The following is a 22754-nucleotide window of genomic DNA, read 5'->3' as shown; positions in this document are numbered from 1 at the left end:
CTTCAGCAAGCGTTTTACTGCCGGTCGGGAGAAGACCAAGTGACCATATTTCTATACCCCAGCCACTCTTGGGGACTCAAAATTATAGACATCTTCATAAAACACAATAAATGTGTCCTACCATCAATACTTTAGATGTCTTCATAAAACACAATACATATGTCCTACCATCAATACTATAGACATCTTCATTAAACACAATACATATGACCTACTTTCAAAACAGACGCCCCATTTCAGCAAGCGTTTTACTGCCGGTCGGGAGAAGACCAAGTGACCATATTTCTATACCCCAGCCACCCTTGGGGACTCAAAACTATAGACATCTTCATTAAACACAATACATTTGACCTACTATCACTATAGACATCTTCATTAAACACAATACATATGTCCTATCATCAATACTATAGACATCTTCATTAAACACAATACATATATGTCCTACCATCAATACTATAGACATCTTCATTAAACACAATACATATGACCTACTTTCAAAACGGACGCCCCATTTCAGCAAGCGTTTTACTGCCGGTCGGGAGAAGACCAAGTGACCATATTTCTATACCCCAGCCACCCTTGGGGACTCAAAACTATAGACATCTTCATTAAACACAATACATTTGACCTACTATCACTATAGACATCTTCATTAAACACAATACATATGACCTACTATCAATACTATAGACATCTTCATTAAACACAATACATATGTCCTACTATCAATACTATAGACATCTTCATAAAACACAATACATATGTCCTACCATCAATACTTAAGACATCTTCATTAAACACAATACATATGACCTATTATCAAAACGGACGCCCCACTTCGGCAAGCGTTTTACTGCCGGTCGGGAGAAGACCAAGTGACCATATTTCTATACCCCAGCCACTCTTGGGGACTCAAAATTATAGACATCTTCATAAAACACAATAAATGTGTCCTACCATCAATACTTTAGACGTCTTCATAAAACACAATACACATGTCCTACCATCAATACTATAGACATCTTCATAAAACACAATACATATGACCTACTATCAATACTATAGACATCTTCATTAAACACAATACATATGTCCTACTATCAATACTATAGACATCTTCATAAAACACAATACATATGACGTAATGTCAATACTATAGACATCTTCATAAAACACAATACATATGTCCTACCATCAATACTATAGACATCTTCATAAAACACAATACATATGTCCTACCATCAATACTTTAGACATCTTCATAAAACACAATACATATGACCTACTATCAATACTATGGACATCTCCATAAAACACAATACATATGTCCTATCATCAATACTATAGACATCTTCATAAAACACAATACATATGTCCTACCATCAATACTATAGACATCTTCATAAAACACAATACATATGTCCTACCATCAATACTTTAGACATCTTCATAAAACACAATACATATGACCTACTATCAATACTATGGACATCTCCATAAAACACAATACATATGTCCTATCATCAATACTATAGATATCTTCATTAAACACAATACATATGTCCTACCATCAATACTATAGACATCTTCATTAAACACAATACATATGACCTACTTTCAAAACTGACGCCCCATTTCAGCAAGCGTTTTACTGCCGGTCGGGAGAAGACCAAGTGACCATATTTCTATACCCCAGCCACCCTTGGGGACTCAAAACTATAGACATCTTCATTAAACACAATACATTTGACCTACTATCACTATAGACATCTTCATTAAACACAATACATATGACCTACTATCAATACTATAGACATCTTCATTAAACACAATACATATGACCTACTATCAATAATATAGACATCTTCATAAAACACAATACATATGTCCTACCATCAATACTATAAACATCTTCATAAAACACAATACATATGACGTACTGTCAATACTATAGACATCTTCATAAAACACAATACATATGTCCTACCATCAATACTATAGACATCTTCATAAAACACAATACATATGTCCTACCATCAATACTTAAGACATCTTCATTAAACACAATACATATGACCTATTATCAAAACAGACGCCCCACTTCGGCAAGCGTTTTACTGCCGGTCGGGAGAAGACCAAGTGACCATATTTCTATACCCCAGCCACCCTTGGGGACTCAAAACTATAGACATCTTCATTAAACACAATACATTTGACCTACTATCACTATAGACATCTTCATTAAACACAATACATATGTCCTATCATCAATACTATAGACATCTTCATTAAACACAATACATATGTCCTACCATCAATACTATAGACATCTTCATTAAACACAATACATATGACCTACTTTCAAACTGGACGCCCCATTTCAGCAAGCGTTTTACTGCCGGTCGGGAGAAGACCAAGTGACCATATTTCTATACCCCAGCCACCCTTGGGGACTCAAAACTATAGACATCTTCATTAAACACAATACATTTGACCTACTATCACTATAGACATCTTCATTAAACACAATACATATGACCTACTATCAATACTATAGACATCTTCATTAAACACAATACATATGTCCTACTATCAATACTATAGACATCTTCATAAAACACAATACATATGTCCTACCATCAATACTTAAGACATCTTCATTAAACACAATACATATGACCTATTATCAAAACGGACGCCCCACTTCAGCAAGCGTTTTACTGCCGGTCGGGAGAAGACCAAGTGACCATATTTCTATACCCCAGCCACTCTTGGGGACTCAAAATTATAGACATCTTCATAAAACACAATAAATGTGTCCTACCATCAATACTTTAGATGTCTTCATAAAACACAATACATATGTCCTACCATCAATACTATAGACATCTTCATTAAACACAATACATATGACCTACTTTCAAAACGGACGCCCCATTTCAGCAAGCGTTTTACTGCCGGTCGGGAGAAGACCAAGTGACCATATTTCTATACCCCAGCCACCCTTGGGGACTCAAAACTATAGACATCTTCATTAAACACAATACATTTGACCTACTATCACTATAGACATCTTCATTAAACACAATACATATGACCTACTATCAATACTATAGACATCTTCATTAAACACAATACATATGTCCTACTATCAATACTATAGACATCTTCATAAAACACAATACATATGTCCTACCATCAATACTTAAGACATCTTCATTAAACACAATACATATGACCTATTATCAAAATGGACGCCCCACTTCGGCAAGCGTTTTACTGCCGGTCGGGAGAAGACCAAGTGACCATATTTCTATACCCCAGCCACTCTTGGGGACTCAAAATTATAGACATCTTCATAAAACACAATAAATGTGTCCTACCATCAATACTTTAGACGTCTTCATAAAACACAATACATATGTCCTACCATCAATACTATAGACATCTTCATAAAACACAATACATATGACCTACTATCAATACTATAGACATCTTCATTAAACACAATACATATGTCCTACTATCAATACTATAGACATCTTCATAAAACACAATACATATGACGTAATGTCAATACTATAGACATCTTCATAAAACACAATACATATGTCCTACCATCAATACTATAGACATCTTCATAAAACACAATACATATGTCCTACCATCAATACTTTAGACATCTTCATAAAACACAATACATATGACCTACTATCAATACTATGGACATCTCCATAAAACACAATACATATGTCCTATCATCAATACTATAGATATCTTCATTAAACACAATACATATGTCCTACCATCAATACTATAGACATCTTCATTAAACACAATACATATGACCTACTTTCAAAACTGACGCCCCATTTCAGCAAGCGTTTTACTGCCGGTCGGGAGAAGACCAAGTGACCATATTTCTATACCCCAGCCACCCTTGGGGACTCAAAACTATAGACATCTTCATTAAACACAATACATTTGACCTACTATCACTATAGACATCTTCATTAAACACAATACATATGACCTACTATCAATACTATAGACATCTTCATTAAACACAATACATATGACCTACTATCAATAATATAGACATCTTCATAAAACACAATACATATGTCCTACCATCAATACTATAAACATCTTCATAAAACACAATACATATGACGTACTGTCAATACTATAGACATCTTCATAAAACACAATACATATGTCCTACCATCAATACTATAGACATCTTCATAAAACACAATACATATGTCCTACCATCAATACTTAAGACATCTTCATTAAACACAATACATATGACCTATTATCAAAACAGACGCCCCACTTCGGCAAGCGTTTTACTGCCGGTCGGGAGAAGACCAAGTGACCATATTTCTATACCCCAGCCACCCTTGGGGACTCAAAACTATAGACATCTTCATTAAACACAATACATTTGACCTACTATCACTATAGACATCTTCATTAAACACAATACATATGTCCTATCATCAATACTATAGACATCTTCATTAAACACAATACATATGTCCTACCATCAATACTATAGACATCTTCATTAAACACAATACATATGACCTACTTTCAAACTGGACGCCCCATTTCAGCAAGCGTTTTACTGCCGGTCGGGAGAAGACCAAGTGACCATATTTCTATACCCCAGCCACCCTTGGGGACTCAAAACTATAGACATCTTCATTAAACACAATACATTTGACCTACTATCACTATAGACATCTTCATTAAACACAATACATATGACCTACTATCAATACTATAGACATCTTCATTAAACACAATACATATGTCCTACTATCAATACTATAGACATCTTCATAAAACACAATACATATGTCCTACCATCAATACTTAAGACATCTTCATTAAACACAATACATATGACCTATTATCAAAACGGACGCCCCACTTCAGCAAGCGTTTTACTGCCGGTCGGGAGAAGACCAAGTGACCATATTTCTATACCCCAGCCACTCTTGGGGACTCAAAATTATAGACATCTTCATAAAACACAATAAATGTGTCCTACCATCAATACTTTAGATGTCTTCATAAAACACAATACATATGTCCTACCATCAATACTATAGACATCTTCATTAAACACAATACATATGACCTACTTTCAAAACGGACGCCCCATTTCAGCAAGCGTTTTACTGCCGGTCGGGAGAAGACCAAGTGACCATATTTCTATACCCCAGCCACCCTTGGGGACTCAAAACTATAGACATCTTCATTAAACACAATACATTTGACCTACTATCACTATAGACATCTTCATTAAACACAATACATATGACCTACTATCAATACTATAGACATCTTCATTAAACACAATACATATGTCCTACTATCAATACTATAGACATCTTCATAAAACACAATACATATGTCCTACCATCAATACTTAAGACATCTTCATTAAACACAATACATATGACCTATTATCAAAATGGACGCCCCACTTCGGCAAGCGTTTTACTGCCGGTCGGGAGAAGACCAAGTGACCATATTTCTATACCCCAGCCACTCTTGGGGACTCAAAATTATAGACATCTTCATAAAACACAATAAATGTGTCCTACCATCAATACTTTAGACGTCTTCATAAAACACAATACATATGTCCTACCATCAATACTATAGACATCTTCATAAAACACAATACATATGACCTACTATCAATACTATAGACATCTTCATTAAACACAATACATATGTCCTACTATCAATACTATAGACATCTTCATAAAACACAATACATATGACGTAATGTCAATACTATAGACATCTTCATAAAACACAATACATATGTCCTACCATCAATACTATAGACATCTTCATAAAACACAATACATATGTCCTACCATCAATACTTTAGACATCTTCATAAAACACAATACATATGACCTACTATCAATACTATGGACATCTCCATAAAACACAATACATATGTCCTATCATCAATACTATAGACATCTTCATTAAACACAATACATATGCCCTACCATCAATACTATAGACATCTTCATTAAACACAATACATATGACCTACTTTCAAAACGGACGCCCCATTTCAGCAAGCGTTTTACTGCCGGTCGGGAGAAGACCAAGTGACCATATTTCTATACCCCAGCCACCCTTGGGGACTCAAAACTATAGACATCTTCATTAAACACAATACATTTGACCTACTATCACTATAGACATCTTCATTAAACACAATACATATGACCTACTATCAATACTATAGACATCTTCATTAAACACAATACATATGACCTACTATCAATAATATAGACATCTTCATAAAACACAATACATATGTCCTACCATCAATACTATAAACATCTTCATAAAACACAATACATATGGCGTACTGTCAATACTATAGACATCTTCATAAAACACAATACATATGTCCTACCATCAATACTATAGACATCTTCATAAAACACAATACATATGTCCTACCATCAATACTTAAGACATCTTCATTAAACACAATACATATGACCTATTATCAAAACAGACGCCCCACTTCGGCAAGCGTTTTACTGCCGGTCGGGAGAAGACCAAGTGACCATATTTCTATACCCCAGCCACCCTTGGGGACTCAAAACTATAGACATCTTCATTAAACACAATACATTTGACCTACTATCACTATAGACATCTTCATTAAACACAATACATATGTCCTATCATCAATACTATAGACATCTTCATTAAACACAATACATATGTCCTACCATCAATACTATAGACATCTTCATTAAACACAATACATATGACCTACTTTCAAAAGGACGCCCCATTTCAGCAAGCGTTTTACTGCCGGTCGGGAGAAGACCAAGTGACCATATTTCTATACCCCAGCCACCCTTGGGGACTCAAAACTATAGACATCTTCATTAAACACAATACATTTGACCTACTATCACTATAGACATCTTCATTAAACACAATACATATGACCTACTATCAATACTATAGACATCTTCATTAAACACAATACATATGTCCTACTATCAATACTATAGACATCTTCATAAAACACAATACATATGTCCTACCATCAATACTTAAGACATCTTCATTAAACACAATACATATGACCTATTATCAAAACGGACGCCCCACTTCGGCAAGCGTTTTACTGCCGGTCGGGAGAAGACCAAGTGACCATATTTCTATACCCCAGCCACTCTTGGGGACTCAAAATTATAGACATCTTCATAAAACACAATAAATGTGTCCTACCATCAATACTTTAGACGTCTTCATAAAACACAATACATATGTCCTACCATCAATACTATAGACATCTTCATAAAACACAATACATATGACCTACTATCAATACTATAGACATCTTCATTAAACACAATACATATGTCCTACTATCAATACTATAGACATCTTCATAAAACACAATACATATGACGTAATGTCAATACTATAGACATCTTCATAAAACACAATACATATGTCCTACCATCAATACTATAGACATCTTCATAAAACACAATACATATGTCCTACCATCAATACTTTAGACATCTTCATAAAACACAATACATATGACCTACTATCAATACTATGGACATCTCCATAAAACACAATACATATGTCCTATCATCAATACTATAGACATCTTCATTAAACACAATACATATGTCCTACCATCAATACTATAGACATCTTCATTAAACACAATACATATGACCTACTTTCAAAACGGACGCCCCATTTCAGCAAGCGTTTTACTGCCGGTCGGGAGAAGACCAAGTGACCATATTTCTATACCCCAGCCACCCTTGGGGACTCAAAACTATAGACATCTTCATTAAACACAATACATTTGACCTACTATCACTATAGACATCTTCATTAAACACAATACATATGACCTACTATCAATACTATAGACATCTTCATTAAACACAATACATATGACCTACTATCAATAATATAGACATCTTCATAAAACACAATACATATGTCCTACCATCAATACTATAAACATCTTCATAAAACACAATACATATGACGTACTGTCAATACTATAGACATCTTCATAAAACACAATACATATGTCCTACCATCAATACTATAGACATCTTCATAAAACACAATACATATGTCCTACCATCAATACTTAAGACATCTTCATTAAACACAATACATATGACCTATTATCAAAACAGACGCCCCTCTTCGGCAAGCGTTTTACTGCCGGTCGGGAGAAGACCAAGTGACCATATTTCTATACCCCAGCCACTCTTGGGGACTCAAAATTATAGACATCTTCATAAAACACAATAAATGTGTCCTACCATCAATACTTTAGACGTCTTCATAAAACACAATACATATGTCCTACCATCAATACTATAGACATCTTCATAAAACACAATACATATGACCTACTATCAATACTATAGACATCTTCATTAAACACAATACATATGTCCTACTATCAATACTATAGACATCTTCATAAAACACAATACATATGACGTACTGTCAATACTATAGACATCTTCATAAAACACAATACATATGTCCTACCATCAATACTTTAGACATCTTCATAAAACACAATACATATGACCTACTATCAATACTATGGACATCTCCATAAAACACAATAAATGTGTCCTATCATCAATACTATAGACATCTTCATTAAACACAATACATATGTCCTACCATCAATACTATAGACATCTTCATTAAACACAATACATATGACCTACTTTCAAAACGGACGCCCCATTTCAGCAAGCGTTTTACTGCCGGTCGGGAGAAGACCAAGTGACCATATTTCTATACCCCAGCCACCCTTGGGGACTCAAAACTATAGACATCTTCATTAAACACAATACATTTGACCTACTATCACTCTAGACATCTTCATTAAACACAATACATATGTCCTATCATCAATACATGCAATACTATAGACATCTTCATTAAACACAATACATATGTCCTACCATCAATACTATAGACATCTTCATTAAACACAATACATATGACCTACTTTCAAAACGGACGCCCCATTTCAGCAAGCGTTTACTGCCGGTCGGGAGAAGACCAAGTGACCATATTTCTATACCCCAGCCACCCTTTGGGACTCAAAACTATAGACATCTTCATTAAACACAATACATTTGACCTACTATCACTATAGACATCTTCATTAAACACAATACATATGACCTACTATCAATACTATAGACATCTTCATTAAACACAATACATATGACCTACTATCAATAATATAGACATCTTCATAAAACACAATACATATGTCCTACCATCAATACTATAGACATCTTCAAAAAACACAATACATATGTCCTACCATCAATACTTTAGACATCTGCATTAAACACAATACATATGACCTACTATCAAAACGGACGCCCCACTTCGGCAAGCGTTTTACTGCCGGTCGGGAGAAGACCAAGTGACCATATTTCTATACCCCAACCACTCTTGGGGACTCAAAACTCTAGACATCTTCATAAAACACAATACATATGTCCTACCATCAATACTATAGACATCTTCAAAAAACACAATACATATATATGTCCTACCATCAATACTTTAGACATCTGCATTAAACACAATACATATGACCTACTATCGAAACGGACGCCCCACTTTGGCAAGCGTTTTACTGCCAGTCGGGAGAAGACCAAGTGACCATATTTCTATACCCCAGCCAGTCTTGGGGACTCAAAACTCTAGACATCTTCATAAAACACGATAAATGTGTCCTACCATCAATACTTTAGACATCTTCATAAAACACAATACATACATGTATGTCCTACCATCAATACTATAGACATCTTCATAAAACACAATACATATGACCTACTATCAATACTATAGACATCTTCATCAAACACAATACATATGTCCTACTATCAATACTATAGACATCTTCATAAAACACAATACATATGACCACAGGCACTTGTCTCAAAAAAAAATCTCCTATATACCTTAATATAACACAAGGTACTTAACTAAATTTTTAGAAAATGACACCCAGTCCTGAATTCACGTCATTTTTTTTATTTCTCGGTTTTCAAACTTACTTAAACTTAATATGCCGTAAATCTAAATTGATTTATCTACACAATGGTATATGACACGACTATCACTGTTGTCGGGATCATTGGTAGCAGGCCTCAGAAGTCGGTCAACGGGATGTTTTTTTTGCATTCGTCTCAATTTTTGGCAACACCCGGTCCGCATGTAATTTTATACTGGTTTCTCATTGGTCAATCGTCTGGCTCAAAATAAATGTGGGAAATTTTGGTCAATTTATAACTCTACATTAGTGTCGTTGTGTACACGTGTGTTTCATAACAAAGTTATTTGGGTTTGTTTCACATAATCTGTAAAAAATTTACAATAAAGGTAATAATTCATAGTCAGAGGGAAGCTAACAGTTTTTATTTTAATATTTTTTTATAATAATTCAATCACTGCGGGCTGGGTGTTGCCAAAAATTGAGACGAATGCAAAAAACATCCCGTTGACCGACTTCTGAGGCCTGCTACCAATGATTCCGACAACAATGATAGTCGTGTCATATACCATTGTGTAGAAAAATCAATTTAGCATGTTTAGATTTACGGCATATTAACTTTAAGTAGGTTTGACAACCGAGAAATAAAAAAATAACGTGAATTCGGGACTGGGTGTCATTTTTCAAAAAATTAAGTTAAGTACCTTGTGTTATACATGTTATATTAAGGTATATATGAATTTTTTTTTTTGAGACAAGTGCCTGTGGTCATATGACGTACTGTCAATACTATAGACATCCTCATAAAACACAATACATATGACGTACTGTCAATACTATAGACATCTTCATAAAACACAATACATATGACCTAACATCAATACTAAAAACATCTTCATAAAACACGATAAATGTGACCTACCATCAATACTATAGACATCTTCATAAAACACAATACATATGACCTACAATCAATACTTTAGACATCTTCATAAAACACAATACATATGTCCTACCATCAATACTTTAGACATCTTCATGAAACACGATAAATGTGACCTACCATCAATACTATAGAATCATGAGCATGATTTTGCAACTTGTAACCTATTTCATGACCCTTATTGAGTCCTCCAAAAGTTTCAGCTTTGTTAAAGCCTGCTGCATCTCTTGAAAATGGATGTTACAACAATTCTTTTGTTGAAACATTTGTACTATTGACCATGATTGACTTTTCATTAAGAAGGTCAAGTATTAAAAAAGAACTCCATTCACCTGTGGAGTTGTACTCATGATCACATGACTGCAAACTGAAACAGTAATGATGTCCATTGACAGGAGATTACAGGTAAATTTGCCAATCAAGAATTGACAAGATAACAATAGAAGAAACTCCAAATACAATTGTTGATTAAATGCAATATGTTATGTTACTTTACTAAACTAAGTAGGAATGTTTGACAAGTTTTCATACCATGATATGGTTTTAAGAAAACAATGCTCAATTTTGGTGGAATAATTTGAGACAATAAAACAAGATGTAAAAAAAGCAGCTAGAAATTCTGTTACAAAAAATGGCAACGCAGATGGGAAAACAATAATGCTGGACGTCATTATTTCGGATTTCATCCTGAAGTTAAAAATAAAGTAAAAAAAGACTTCCCGTCAAAAAAAATGTACAACATAATCAACAGTTTACGAACAGGTTATTCTAAATTAAATGCATACCAATTTATCATAAACCAGCACATCAACTCGAAAACCTGTGATCACTGCAAACAAAAAGAAAATGTACAACACTACCTTTTTGAATGTGACCTGTATTCAGATGCCAGAGACAAATTATTCCATCAAATAAACTTCATAACAGGACAAATTCCAACAGATTTAGACAATTTATTAAGGCCACACCAATTTGATTCCTTGTTCGATGGACCCGCCCGCACCTATTTTTTTCAAAACAGATTTTTTTTATTTTTATTATAATCCCGCTTCCCGCATCCGGAAATGAAATCATGTCCATTTCCCGCATCGTTTTTTTGTAAATATAATGTAAAGATTTCAACATTTGTTTTTTAAAATCACAGTCTAGCCTTTATATAACGATTTTAAACCTATCAGCACCCCACAACACTGTAAATATCTGCGAGAATATTTGTTTCAGAATGGAGCCAATTTATTCCAAGCGAGAGTGCTCCGATATAAATAGAAATACATGTACCAGTACAGAACAAAACGTTGGTTTCTTTCCCCCTAACTTATATTCCCTATAAAAAAAATGTTCGTTGTTAAAATAAAGTACAAAGAACTTCTGAAGGATTTGCCTTCAACTGCAATTATAATATATGGTGACGGTCATACCCGCTGCAGGTTTGTGCACCTGTCCTGGTTGATTCAGAGACCTGTCGTTCAGCAGTTATCGTTTGTTGATGTGGTTCATTGGTAAATTTTTCCCGTTTGGAAATATAATTTAGATCGTTGGTTTTCCTGTTCGAATTGTGTACAATACTAAGTTGTGGTCCCTTATAGCTTGCTGGTTGGTCTTGATCAAAGCACTGTGTAAACGGCCGTACTTTGACCTATTATATGTTATTATCGGGTTGGGACTAACCCTCCCTCAGACAAGGGCCTTGAAGTTGAAGGGGTCATTTTACCATGTTTACTGTTCAGTCTGTTGTAGAAAAGAAAATAGAAATACTAAGGATTTGTACAGTGCTACTATACAAAACCTTTGACAACTTAGAATTTTTTACTCAAAAAGAGGAGAAATACAAGAATTTTTTACTCAAAAAGAGGAGAAATACATTATATTTTAAACAACTTTTCTAAAAGAGGGATGGGTCCACTTATTTTGAATAATATTAAACTGTTAAAGTAAATGTGTTAACATGGTTAAAGTCCAGGAATATAACAAAATTCTTGGACATGTTTTGACCATTTAATACCAAATATTATAGTTCTTTGGGAAAATATAAGCCCTGTTGTACTTAAAGTGTTTTTACAAAAAAAAAATATTATGACTTTAATATTTTGACCCCTCATAAAAAGGGATATTCATAACATTAAGGGGTTGTTCTGAACCTGATTATGACTTGGATGGAGAATTTTGTCATTTTCAGTCACACATACATCATGTACATAGACCAGATTTAATTATTCAATTATTTCTTGTCGAACAGGGAAAAAATACTTCATAAATTAAACAAATGTCAAGGTACAAGTGATAAATCAAGTTTTAATATAGTCAAAACCTACTATTTTATGTTTACAAAAAAAAAATATAATCGCTCGCCTTTACTTTTTAAGCTTCGCCTAAAAAATTTGCAAATTAAATATTTTTTTTAAAAATTTTCAAATCGCTCGCTCGCCCCAATTTTTGGAGTCCGAAAATCTGTAGAACAAGAAATTAAATTGGTGTGGCCTAACAATAAATTTGCCAAATGCAGAAAATATCAATCAACTATTAGCGGAGTACATGGAGGAGACAAACCGTTGAAGTGGATAATTTAATACAAATTTCTTTTAATCTTTAATATTTTTTAATTTTTCATGCCATTTTAACATGTTTGATACACTGCTAGTGTTATGATACCTGTTGATATGGGACAAGTTCTGACGTCCCATAGCCCTAGCTTGTCTGTCTGACAAAACCGCCATTGGACGTCAGAGTTATCTCGGACTATGCCCAGTTATAACTTCAGTATATCTATATGACAACTATATACACCAAAGTTCAAATGAATAAGTAAACAATCATACGCATCCGTAATGCCTTCAACTTTAACATATATAGCAACATAGAGTTATTCATTCAAATGAATATGTAAACAATCATACGCATCCGTAATGCCTTCAACTTTAAAATATAGCAACATAGAGTTATTCAAACTGTCAATTATTTGATAGTTACCAAAATTCTCCATAAGCACAGCTTGTGATTGTGGAGGTGTGATAATTCTTTTTTGAAACTGGCGGGCTTGGAAAATTAGGGAACGTCCAGGTAAGGTGAGTGTAACGACGTGTACCGTATATTTAATGTTCAGAATAATCCTCCTCTAAAAGGAGCACCATCATGATACTGTATTAGCTGATTTGTAGAGATAGGCCAAATAAATTTGACGTCTTTTAAGCCTGTTTTATGTTACTTTTTTGCTGTTACTCAATTTTAGTGTACACTTCATTGATAGAAATAAGAACTTGTGAAATTATTAGACCGTTGTACATTCTTTGTGGTTATTAGTTCAGAAGGGTTATCTCCCCTGTTACTAGTGAAGCTTTGGGTTCCTTTTTAAAATATGGGTATAACGTGTACATATCCGCAAACCGCAAACAGCACAGCTTTAAAAGGTAGCATTTGTTTAGTTGCTGAGAAGGGTTACTTTGTAAACTAAACCTCTTTTCCGTCAACAAATCAGAAAATTTGATCTGAACTCCCATGCAACATTGCACCCACAGGCACTTGTTTCTATCCATACAATAGGAAGCTTTTATCTATATGGATAGTCGACCTTCCTATGGATAGAAATAAGTGCCTGTGGGTGCACCATGTCCATGGCATAGTCCATACATGGGTTATTAAAGCCCTAGTAGAGAGAAGTAAAGGGTTATTTTTCGTGCAACGTTTTTTGTCATTTTCATTTCATGTGCTGCTATAGTAAGTACCTGTTAGACTTTGGTGCATTGGTCTGGCCATTATACATGTTTGTTCTGGATCTGTTTATTCTGATTTTTTCTTTTGATCGCAGGCACATGAGTTGTCTTGTATAATATTTATTATTTGAAAAAAGTTTGTTGAAAATTTTGCTAAATATTTATGCTGTAAAATTTGCTGCTAACAAATAATTATTTTCTTTGGTCTGCACGGCTGTGTATCAGTAATATAAGGTATTTAATATAAAACAACTGAAGACCATGTCATCTGCATGTTTTTTATCTTTATATTGATAAATTATAATTATTTTTTACAATTTCCAAGGAGGCACATATTAGTTCTACAAACATGTTTGTTCTTGCAATTTCAAAGCAATGATTGACTATTATTTGTCTTTGATCTTTTATTTTTTTAGTGATGTTGTTGTCAGCTAATGTTTTAGACTTGTGAGTTTCAATGTCACCTCTGGTATATTTGATCACCTATTTTTGAAAGTAGGAAACAATTAATAAATATTACACTATTATTTTAATTTTATTATGCATTTTTTCAGTACAACCTTGTGAAAGTGAGGAGTTGGAAATTCTCACTCCGAGACCTACAGTGCAGAAAAATGTCATTTTTATTTGGAATTTAGACATTTTCAAAACTCTAATGACAGAGTCTTCTCACGGAGATAAGGAAAAGGTAAACAAGAGTTTTAGGAAGGTTCTAATAAATTATTAATTGATTACTGATGACTTAACCTCCAGCTTCAAATTATTATATGCATGAATGTTTGCGCAAGCATGTGATAAGAATACATACCCAGCTTTGTACGAAAGGGTGGACAGCAAAAATTCAGGTCAGATACTGACCATATTTCTATACCCAAGTCAACCAACTGGATCTACAGAAAAGTGCATTTAATCAACTAGCATGCAGAGACTTACATTTTTTGTGTTATTAGATAATAAAAACATATGATAAACTATTCTAATAGTGTCATGAACTTAAATGTAAATAATGAAGTTTAAGATGTATTTATATTGTAAAGAGATTTTATTTGTTTTCAATTGTAGGAAGTTTTGTTGGAAGAAATTGATGACTTGGTACTAGATTTAGCAGAAACACATTTTAACTACAAAGATTTGCAGGTTAATTTACATTTTCATTTATCAGAAGTGTTATCAACCTAAATTATTCAGTCATTATATTTGGCCGTTCTTTGATAGCCTTCTTAATGCCTGTCATACCTACATGAAGTCAAAGAAAAAATAGTCTATCAATCATTCAAATATAATTTTGGAAATTACCTTTCTTGATAACATGTACATTGGACTGCTAAATGATTACCATGATAACTGAATCAAAATCTTTGATTTGGGATAGGTTTTAATTTTATCAATTAAAGAGTACATGCTTTACTGAGTAGAATAGGTCAATTATGTTTAATGTGATTATCATTTTTTTGATGAAAAGAAAAAATGGACAAAGAAATGAACAAATGTAGAAATGAAGGTGACCACTCCCCAAATCCTTGATATGGCTTGGGGTCTTAAAAAATCACCTCAACTTCCATTAAAAGTCGAACAAGTGTAAGAAAAATATCTTTTAATGGTTTGCAGAAAGAAGATTTAGATTTATCACAAATTCTGTTCTATTTTGGTAATTTATAAAATACACTTTGAAAAATAAAAAAATAAAAAAATACTGAAATGAGACCTAAGGAAAATTAAAAAACTGAAAGTCCCTAAGCAAATGGCAAAATTAAAAGCTCATACATTACAGTTGTTATGATCCATTCATTTGATATGTATACATCAAACGAATGGATAACAACTGTCATATTCCTGTCAAGTTTGGAAATCACACAGGAAGGGGAGATAACTTACTAAATATTATCTTAGCTTTTAATACATGTACTTGTTATAATAAATAAAGCCGGGGAAATTTCCTATGCTGATACATTGAATTTTATAATACATGTACTGCCAATTTGCTTTATGAAGAAATGATTCTTATACTTATTTTCCTATTATTTGTTATTCTTACATTTTGTTTGCAGCATTATGAAATGAAGAATGTTTATGACAATCCTCTGATAGATACTGGACAGAATGAGAAGTAATTAGTTTTCATTACTAAATTAAGTAACTTGTACATCAAAATATTTTTCTACATAATTTTTCATCTGTAATTTTCTTCTGTAAGTTTCATGAACAGACACTGACTGACAAGATTTCTTAAAGTTTAAAAAAAATCAGAGGCAGATTTAGAGGGTTTTTCAGGGGGTTCGGGCCCCCTCTTTTCTGGGAAAAAATTGATTTCATATATAGGGAATCACTGGAGCATGACTGTAGTGGGCCCCTCTTAGGCAGTCAGTGGGCCCCCACTTATGAAAATTCTGGATCTGCCACTGAAAATCATGTAATTATTAAAGAATATTTATTTAATATACTTGATTTTATTATTTCCTTGTTAAAATATTTTAATCTGTTCCTTAAATGATTACACATCCAACATATTTGAGGGTTACTTAAGTACTGAAAGTGTCCACAAACATTTTGGTATATTCATACATAACAGTGGTCAACTGAAAACTTAATATTTAACCAGTAATTTTGCATTGAATGGAACATATATTTAACTTTTGAGTAGACCCGATGTGTTTTTTTCTATAAAAAGGTAACGAAAGCTGACACCAATCTTTCAAACAATACCTTGACTTTTAATTTTATTTATATTTGACAAAATCTTTTATACCTTGCTTTTCATATTCTAAATAATAAGTAATCAGCAACATAAAAAATTAGAAAATAAGACTGATCACAGAATAATCTTCAACAATGTTCATTCAAACACCATTTATGTTTTCTTTTTCTCATAAATACTTTTTTAAAATAGACATTTAAAAATACATATATATTAATTTCTATTTCAGACAATCTAATTTTTCTGATGACCCAGAAAAATATTGTCACCAGACTAATGACACCCTGTCAGTGGAAGAAAAACAAAGATTCAACAAACTAGCTTCTTTATGTAGAAAAGTTAAAAAATCTTATTGTGAGAAATGTAGGCAGAATATTGATGGTAGGTTTGACTGATTAATCTTAGAGGCCCCACATGGGGGTGTCAAAGTAATCAAATATCACAAATTTTTAGCCAATATAATCACATATATCATTAAAGGGAAACTTCGCAAAAAAATAAAAAATTGATATTATGTTTATTCTGTATAAAAAATCTCAAATTCATAGATATTAAAGTTTTATTCTGCTAGATAAGAGATCACCATCGATTTTAAATTTAGAGTATCAATTCTCTCCGGTCGGCCATTTTGTCACCTTCTTCGATTTGCAGTCATGATATGTCTGAGGACCAAAACAACAGTAACCCGATGTAGTCGTAATTGCGTGTCGATATCTCGTCAATCGTACGGTTGTTTTATCCGACTAGTTAACTAGTTAACTAACTTGATACAGAAAATTTTCTTCTTTTTTTTTAAATAACCATGATCAGTTATTTTTAGACTGAAAATAATAGGAATTAGTGAAAAAGTCAAAATTTCAAATCATAAATAAGTCTTCCGTGAAACTTGAATTGTTTTCGGAAATTTAATTAGTTCATAATGTAATAAACTTTATTCAAATAAATTAGGATCTTCGCTCCACTGATCACCCGCATGGCTAAAGGTATTACTCCCAAAGGTATTGTAGGGGGTGTGAGGTGACACGTCCAGGTATTCAAGCGATTTCCTGATGAGTTTGCAAATTCATGCATCGTTTCACTTCTTAGTGTATTGATAAGTGTACACAGCCGATAACTTATAACTTTCCATTTTGAACTATTAGGTGTATAATATACATCTCTATCTTGCTTGTCCGAAAGTGATATTACTAAACTCATACGCTTGTTTATGAATAACATTTCTGGTGAAAAGAAAATTGTTTATAAAAATATAGATAATACAAAAAAAAAAAAAAAAAAATTTGATGAACTAAAAATCTATGTACGTATTTTTTCCAAGGGTAAATTTGGTAGAATGTAATATATACTCGTTGTCAATGGTGAAGGCCAGAAATATTGATTTAAAAAAATGTAAGCACTTGTCCACCATTCGTACATACGCCTGGGTTATAAGTTACGGAACTATGGCGCAAATTAAAATATATACATGTATACATGGAACATAAGAAAGAAACATACATTTTGCATAAATTGGGGTAAAAGTTTTGTAAAATGACAAGTCCACGTATGCCAACAGTATGTAGTCATCAAATGTCGATAGACTATTGTATACCAAAAGAAGAAGAAGAAGAGGTTTAAATACAGGTCGATATATAACTTTATTTGGCTCATCATCATACATTTATGTATCAATTAGATTGTTCTCGAAAAAAGGAAGAAATTTGCCATCATCACAATTGTTCCGACATGCATGTAATATATACGCAACTGGAAGTACACTAATAACGAGGGATGTGAAGATTTTCCAGGAAAACTATAGAGTATCAAAGTTTCAAATCAATTTCGGGATTTATTTTCTCTCTTGATATTCAATGACAGCAATTTAAAGAATAAACTGCTTGTCTTCTTGCCAGTTCAAACAGACTTATAATTACATTAAAAAATAGGGAAAGATGATATTTAATTCGTTCATTTTTTTTAATACATCGTTGGTCAAATAGCTAAAGTATTATATATAGTTACGGTGTGAGACAAAGAGTATTTGAAGAAGGACATTCCCGATTATGTATAAATTTTGTTGATTATTTGCATTAATAAAAATCTTATAAAAATACTTATTTTACATATATGGCATGGATAAAAGCTAAGCAAATTTATAGTTTCTGCTTTTCCAATCTAAATCATTTCGGATATGTCGGATTTATCCCCCCTATTTTTTCTTCATAAGCCCAAAATAAGAAAACAACTGATATTTAATGCCAACATAATTTCTTTTACAGGTGTTAATATTAAAGAATACAGTTAAAGGGAACCACAGACTGGATAATCTTGACATTAGTATAACAGAACAGTACTAAGTATAGAAAGTCCCTAAACAGTATAACATGAAAAAGGCTTAGCTCATCAGATAAAAAAAAGTGTATAATGCTTGAAATACTTGCCAGCGAACGTTCAGCGTGCACAAATTAAATTGTTACTATGTGCAATACATAGTAATACATACTAAAGAAAGTAATTTAAGCTTGGTGGTACAAAACATCATTAAAATCCCACAAATGTTGGACACATGTTAAATATTATAGATTTATGTTTCCTTCAATTTGCTAAAAAGAAATGCCAGGTGGTTCACAGTAATAAAATTTTGTATGTGGATGCTTAATGTTAAGGTGGTACCTAACACTACAGGGAGATAACTCTGTAAAATCAGCTTAATGTTTTAAATACGTTGTTTTGTTAAGGGAATATTAAGATTCTCAATGATCAAAATTTGTGTTTGTCAAACTGCTATATAACCAGTGTAATTTTTCTGATAAAACGGTTGGTTCAAATTTTCTAAATTTTTTATATTTTTGTCAATGAATCAAAGTTAGTACTTTGTAAAAATTTTAAGAAAATTAAACGAGCCAAATTAATTTGAGTCAAAGTGTTGGGTACCACCTTAAGTAACAGTACATGTACATTTCAATGTTTATTTTGAGGCTCTATAGAAACTTCCTGCAATTTTTTATGTATGTGTCTGTCCCAAGTGATTAAATTTTTTTATACAATGGTTTCGGAAAGGGATAAATTTCCATAGAATTAGAGAATTATATATAAAATAACACTGTAAAAGATTTGTAGGCATCATACCTATGTAATTATTGTATATTATACAGGATCAAGAACTATTTAGATATATTTTGTACATCCTTCAAGTTGTTATTCAAGACAAAATTACACAGATACCACCATTCCACAGAATATGGAATTTAGACATTGATGGTTAGAGTTAAAGCCATCTCATGTAAGTAAGATTTACTTAAAAGAAAAAAAATATCATAAAACAATTCAAAATGTTTAAATTATGTTTAATCTCCTTATTAAGATTGATTCACATATCTATTTTGTGTATTGCTCATTTTCATTGCACCATTACTGTTTTTATATAAAGATTGCTTACAATCCTTTAGAATACAAAAACAAAATGTCCTTATGTTTATCAAGTAAAATCAGAATATATCATCTTTTATAATAGTGCTTTTTTTTTAAATTGTTGGATAACAATTGAAAAAAATAGAATTGATATTTATTTATTAGCATGTAAAACTCATCAATGATCTGACAGTAAATTATATTTCTAATCAGTAAATTATCTCCCCTTTCTAACAGTTTTGTATTGATTTCAGACCCCTTACATTTTTACTCATGCCTATTTAAAATATTGGAGGTATACATTATCTGCAAATATTTTAATTGCACCACAAAAACTCATCTACTTAAACTTTTTGGATTTTTTTTTATCATATATGTATACCTTAATTATATCCTGCTTGGTTCTTGAAATATACAATAGAAATACTTGTAAACTGTAAGACTGGTGTTTGAAAATATTTTTGCAACACAATATTGCTATATGTATTTATCCTATATTTTTCTTTAAGATTTAAAATATCATTCATACTATAAAATTATGAAACAAGTTTAATTTTACAAGCTTTGATATATGGGAGATAAGTCAATTTATGTGATAATTGTTGGTTGACCAAAGTTTTGAAATGTTGTGTTTTCATGTTATATGATTTACTTATTTCTAGAATACATTAATATCATATTAAAAAGTTATAGCAACTTGTATCTTATATACCGGTATGGGATTCACGTGTGCATGTTTGCAGTTTCTGTACAGGTTAATTAATTGATCACTGAAGTAAGTTGCTTTTGCTTTAGTTAAATTTACACATTGGTATATTTCTTTCAGATTACAATTGAGGATGAAGATATCTTTTATATAAGGCCATCTGATATAATCAATTTGCAGCTATCAAAAGTTAAAATTGCCAAACAAATTCAAAGATATATATGTCTGTCTGTCAAATCCTCCATATATGTCTTGTAAGGACAACTCCTCTTGAACCAATGGACTGATGAGTTTAATATTTTCACAGTTGAAATACAACCTGAGCACATGTATGAAGGAAAATAAGGTCATGATGGTCCAAAATATTTAAATGGAAATAATTATAATCTTAGTTTAATATTGCAATATATGTCAACACTGGTCGTGTAAACACAACTCCTCATAAATGGCATGCTCGGTATTGATGAAACATTACTCATAATGTTGCATGCAATAAGCAATTGAGATTGTGCACAATGGAAAATAATTGTGGTTTAAAATATTTCAAGGGAGATAAATTTACATCGCAATATGTTGCAACAGGTCTTATGTAAGATCATGCAACCCTCTTTAATGGCTTGAATGAAATTGATCAAACTTTTTACAGTTGCAGTATACAATCATGGAATAATAACTGTTTAAGTCCCTTTATAACTTGCAAAAGCAATGAATTTGTGTTCTTATAATTTTGTTTACAGTGTAGCAGATGTTCATCTGTACATTTGTCTGTTCGTCCGTAAAAACATGTTTTTATGCTACATAGCTAAAAATAAAAATGTGAGAGAAAAAATCTAGCTATTCTATAAAATTCCACATAATATAAACAATTTTTAATAACACAGTTAGTCAGGCTCACTGCAGTAGAAACAGTGCCTTACAAGATAGTCAGTCTCAGTACAGTAGAAGCAGTGTCTTACAAGATAGTCAGTCTCAGTACAGTAGAAACTGTGTCTTTCAAGATAGTCAGTCTCAGTACAGTAGAAGCAGTGCCTAACAAGATAGTCAGTCTCAGTACAGTAGAAGCAGTGTCTTTCAAGATAGTCAGTCTCAGTACAGTAGAAGCAGTGCCTAACAAGATAGTCAGTCTCAGTACAGTAGAAGCAGTGCCTTACAAGATAGTCAGTCTCAGTGCAGTAGAAACAGTACCTTACAAGATAGTCAGTCTCAGTACAGTAGAA

General features: G+C 32.6%; 2 protein-coding genes across 4 annotated transcripts in view; one reads left to right on the top strand and one right to left on the bottom strand.

Annotated features, from left to right (window-relative positions):
• The window catches only part of LOC134716637 (uncharacterized), a 109343-nt gene extending 95236 nt beyond the window's left edge, over window positions 1-14107 (bottom strand). The window contains exon 1 of the mRNA XM_063579646.1: window positions 14007-14107. Within this exon, the coding sequence (XP_063435716.1) occupies window positions 14007-14019 (13 nt within the window). The 5' untranslated portion in view covers window positions 14020-14107. The remainder of the gene's footprint in view (window positions 1-14006) is intronic.
• On the top strand, window positions 14076-22635 carry LOC134715350 (uncharacterized). Of its 3 annotated transcripts, XR_010106672.1 has the most exons (7): window positions 14076-14101; window positions 15301-15434; window positions 15809-15883; window positions 16795-16853; window positions 17671-17822; window positions 19700-20703; window positions 21658-22635. XR_010106672.1 is itself a non-coding variant. In XM_063577470.1 (6 exons), exons 1-6 carry the CDS (start codon window positions 14392-14394, stop codon window positions 19723-19725), a joined length of 498 nt encoding a protein of 165 aa, XP_063433540.1. In that variant the 5' UTR covers window positions 14344-14391; the 3' UTR covers window positions 19726-20247. The 3 variants fall into 3 exon arrangements, 1 of the variants encoding a protein (XP_063433540.1); XR_010106671.1 differs by lacking the exons at window positions 14076-14101; window positions 15809-15883 and adding an exon at window positions 14344-14443; XM_063577470.1 differs by lacking the exons at window positions 14076-14101; window positions 21658-22635 and adding an exon at window positions 14344-14443 and having other exon boundaries at window positions 19700-20247.
• The last annotated feature ends 119 nt before the right edge of the window (window positions 22636-22754 follow it).

Source organism: Mytilus trossulus, chromosome 4 (assembly GCF_036588685.1).
Source record: "Mytilus trossulus isolate FHL-02 chromosome 4, PNRI_Mtr1.1.1.hap1, whole genome shotgun sequence".
Lineage (NCBI taxonomy): Eukaryota > Metazoa > Mollusca > Bivalvia > Mytilida > Mytilidae > Mytilus > Mytilus trossulus.
Note: the sequence above shows the minus strand (reverse complement) of the source record. Positions and strands in the feature narration are given on the sequence as shown.